The sequence below is a fragment of the Octopus bimaculoides genome, chromosome 20, assembly GCF_046866305.1.
Source record: "Octopus bimaculoides isolate indiv1 chromosome 20, ASM4686630v1, whole genome shotgun sequence".
NCBI lineage: Eukaryota > Metazoa > Mollusca > Cephalopoda > Octopoda > Octopodidae > Octopus > Octopus bimaculoides.
The window spans coordinates 23,522,064-23,523,122 of NC_142947.1; the positions used below are offsets into that span (position 1 = coordinate 23,522,064).

General features: G+C 37.4%; 1 protein-coding gene across 1 annotated transcript; it reads right to left on the bottom strand.

The window, feature by feature from the left end:
- Positions 1 to 657: 657 nt before the first annotated feature.
- On the bottom strand, positions 658 to 1,059 carry LOC106879441 (uncharacterized). The gene has a single exon (XM_014928994.1). The coding sequence runs from the start codon at positions 1,057 to 1,059 to the stop codon at positions 658 to 660; it is 402 nt and encodes a 133-aa protein (XP_014784480.1).

Consider the following 1,059-nt stretch of genomic DNA (forward strand, 5'->3'; position numbering starts at 1 on the left):
ATAACCTGTTACAGTAGAGTTGTGCAACTTGTTTGAGTGTATATCCTTGGTTATTAGACACAGAATACCTTCTGAGAAAACCCCTTTCCAACTCATGATCTTCTCAGCCTCACATATGCATACCTGGTCCATGGATGGACTTTAATATTTCTGTCAGAAGATATTGCCAAAGAGATATGATGCAATACTGAAAGACTGTTTGGATCAATATTAAACCTCTGCTGTCTTGTTTAATATTAAACTAGCCTAAGTACCCAGCATTGCTCGGAAGTTTAAAGAATGTTAAAGGAAATAAATAGATTTATTCTGATAAAAAAATATATTTTCAGAAAAATTCTATCAGATATCATGAGTACAAACAAAACTATTAAAACAAATCCTGAAATCAATCACACTTTAATTTTGTAGAACTTCTAAATATACAACGTTTTCAGTGTGTCCTTTAATTGGGGTACAAATAAAAAGAGTTTTGGGACTTCCAACTCATGAACATCTTATGTATAATTTCCCATGAGAGAAGCAAGGAGAAGCAAGGTTAAGTCCAGCAACCTTGAGAAATTGTCTTTGAGATTTGTTTATCGACATAGCAAAACTTAGTTTCCCTGGGAACTGGAGCCATTTAAATTTAAAGCGGAAGTCAGATGGGATTAACAGGATCTATGGAATGAAGACATCCTCACCATTATATTTCCCAGTGATAATTGCTGCCTCTAGGACATGGAGTTGCATCACTTTCACCACCAGTCTGGTGCCATTGCACAGGTGAGATGGATCCAAATTCCCGAGTAGCATGATTGAGGCCCCCTTTTTAAGTGTTAAGTTGTGAGGTGGCATCCCAGATGGCTGTAGAGAGTTCAAGAATTCAGTTGGAGAAACTACAGCTTGGTCCTGATCAATGACAGTGTTGATGGATTTAAAAGACTGTTCTTGTTCTAGCAACAGCTGCAAGAGATCCCAATTGATTTTGTTGACAGCATCATTACATGGAGCTAACATGGCTTGCTCACATAGCCATTGACTGTTGCTAAAGTTTTGTGCAATGTTTGGAAACACAGGCAT

What these genes read in the sequence shown, in the direction of transcription:
- LOC106879441 (XM_014928994.1), bottom strand. Translation starts at nt 1,059, where the DNA reads ATGCCTGTGTTTCCAAACATTGCACAAAACTTTAGCAACAGTCAATGG.